Source organism: Mus pahari, chromosome 5, assembly GCF_900095145.1.
Source record: "Mus pahari chromosome 5, PAHARI_EIJ_v1.1, whole genome shotgun sequence".
Classification (NCBI taxonomy): Eukaryota; Metazoa; Chordata; class Mammalia; order Rodentia; family Muridae; genus Mus; species Mus pahari.
The window spans coordinates 37,550,635-37,552,606 of NC_034594.1; the positions used below are offsets into that span (position 1 = coordinate 37,550,635).

Consider the following 1,972-nt stretch of genomic DNA (forward strand, 5'->3'; position numbering starts at 1 on the left):
AAAAAAAAAAAAAAAAAAGTACCCACAATAATACAGGCAAGCCAGTGCAGAAGGCCAATGATCCGTCCTGGGAGTACACGATGCGGCCCTGTGCCTCCCTCATCTCACTTTGGGTCGGTGTGTCAGGAGGCATTATGCTATACCTGAATATTGCTGTGTGTCTCTGCATAACTCTGAGGCTCCATTTGTGTTCTGCTGTGTTTTCTTGAGATGTGTACTAAACTGTATAATGAAGATGAGTTCCAGCCATTTGACCCATCGCAGGAACCTATATTTCCTCCTGAACTGATCGTAAGTTGCTTTGCTCTTGTTATTTCATGATACAATGTAGCACATGCCCTTTTGTATACACCAGAGACCCACCAAGCCCTAGTTGTTAAGAGATGGGGTGTGTCCACCATGATGGAGTCATTCTCAGGGACTCTTTCAGTTCTTCCAATCGATAATCAAAGAAGGAGGGTGGTGCTGCCCAGACCTTGGGGATCTCTTGGGCTTGAATCCTGGCAGCTCAGGATCCTGAGGCCACACAGGTGCTCCTGGGTATCTTAAAGGCCATTTGTAAAACAGTAAAGTGACAGTAAAATGAATCATAGGACAATGGAATTGTGCTGCTTGTACAGTTAGCCACTGGCTCAATGTGGTAAAGAAAAAGCGAAAAGGGGAAATAATTCAGGTCACATTCTAGTACACCAGTACTCCTGCTCTGGACTCTGTATGTGGGCTCTGCCCTGGAGAGCGCGTGGTAGGTGAGAGAGAATTCCCTGGGTTCTCAGAACCCAGTGCCTCGTATCCCTGAGAGTGTGAGAACTTGGCTGTGAGTCAGTGTTTTAAAGTCGTATACCTAATATGTATACTAGATAGATGTATGCAGGGCTGTAAAAGAAAATCAATTTCCCATACACACACACACACACACAGAGAGAGAGAGAGAGAGAGAGAGAGAGAGAGAGAGAGAGAGAGAGAGAGAGATAACACAGACATAGAGCATGCAGAGAGACACAACATGCAAAGACATACAAACCACACATAGACATACAACACACAACACAGACATACACACCAATAAACAAATAACAAGTGAGGTTTTTTTGTTTTTGTTTTTGTCTTTAATTTTTAAGGGAATAGTGTTCAGTGACAACTTTTCTTTAAGTCAGTGTTCATCTGAGCCCAAAGATGAGTCTCTCTGGGTCCCAGTTAACAGAGTCTCTAGTCCATTGCTCACTGCTTTACTGAAGACCCGGGAGGCAGAGGCCAGAAAATGGACTGAACTGCAGTTTCAACCAGAACTGAGGAGAGGGGAGTTCTTAGCTTCTCTCCACCTGGCCTGTAGCAATGTTGCCATTTATAGACAGAAAGATGCAAAATCCAGGACATGCGCACATGGAGATTTAGTGGTGAGGTAAGTTATCAGAGCCAAGTCTCCTGGGAACCCAGTTCCTCCTGGGAGGCCAGTTCCTGTGCAAATTCTAATTCTCCAGTGCTGGGGTGGAACTACAGCAGACCAGGGCTCTTCCACTACCCCACCTGCCTCTACAGATACTCACTTCACAAGTATGAACAGTGTCCCTATGGATACCTGTGGGAACTAAAAGGGGGCAGGGGAAGAAGGGAGAAGGGAGGATAGCTCATGTCCAGCCAGAGTTCCTCCTGTGCTCTGGGCAGGCAGACGTGGGAGGGCTGCCAAACGCTTTCCACTCAGCCCAGGGTGGGCATCTAAGCCACTGACCCCACTCGATGGGAGGGGGGGCAAGGGGCAGCCCCTGATGGGGGGGCGGGGAAACACCCTGTCTCCCTGGGGTTATGGGAGAGAGGGCTTAGGAAGAGGGGTTCCCACGCAGGCGAGAGTAAGCACAGATGAACAGAGACAGTCTATGGTGTTAGAGCTTTATTATAGAAAGGCAGGGGGAAAGAGAGAAGGTAAAAGAGAGAGAGAGAAGAAAGGCTAGAGAGAGAGAGAGAGTAAGAGAGTGAG

General features: G+C 47.6%; 1 protein-coding gene across 1 annotated transcript in view; it reads left to right on the top strand.

The window, feature by feature from the left end:
* The window catches only part of LOC110321921 (aldehyde oxidase 4), a 66,842-nt gene that overhangs the window by 19,728 nt on the left and 45,142 nt on the right, over positions 1-1,972 (top strand). Inside the window, exon 7 of the mRNA XM_029538675.1 lies at positions 211-291. Coding sequence (XP_029394535.1) covers positions 211-291 — 81 coding nt within the window. The remainder of the gene's footprint in view (positions 1-210; positions 292-1,972) is intronic.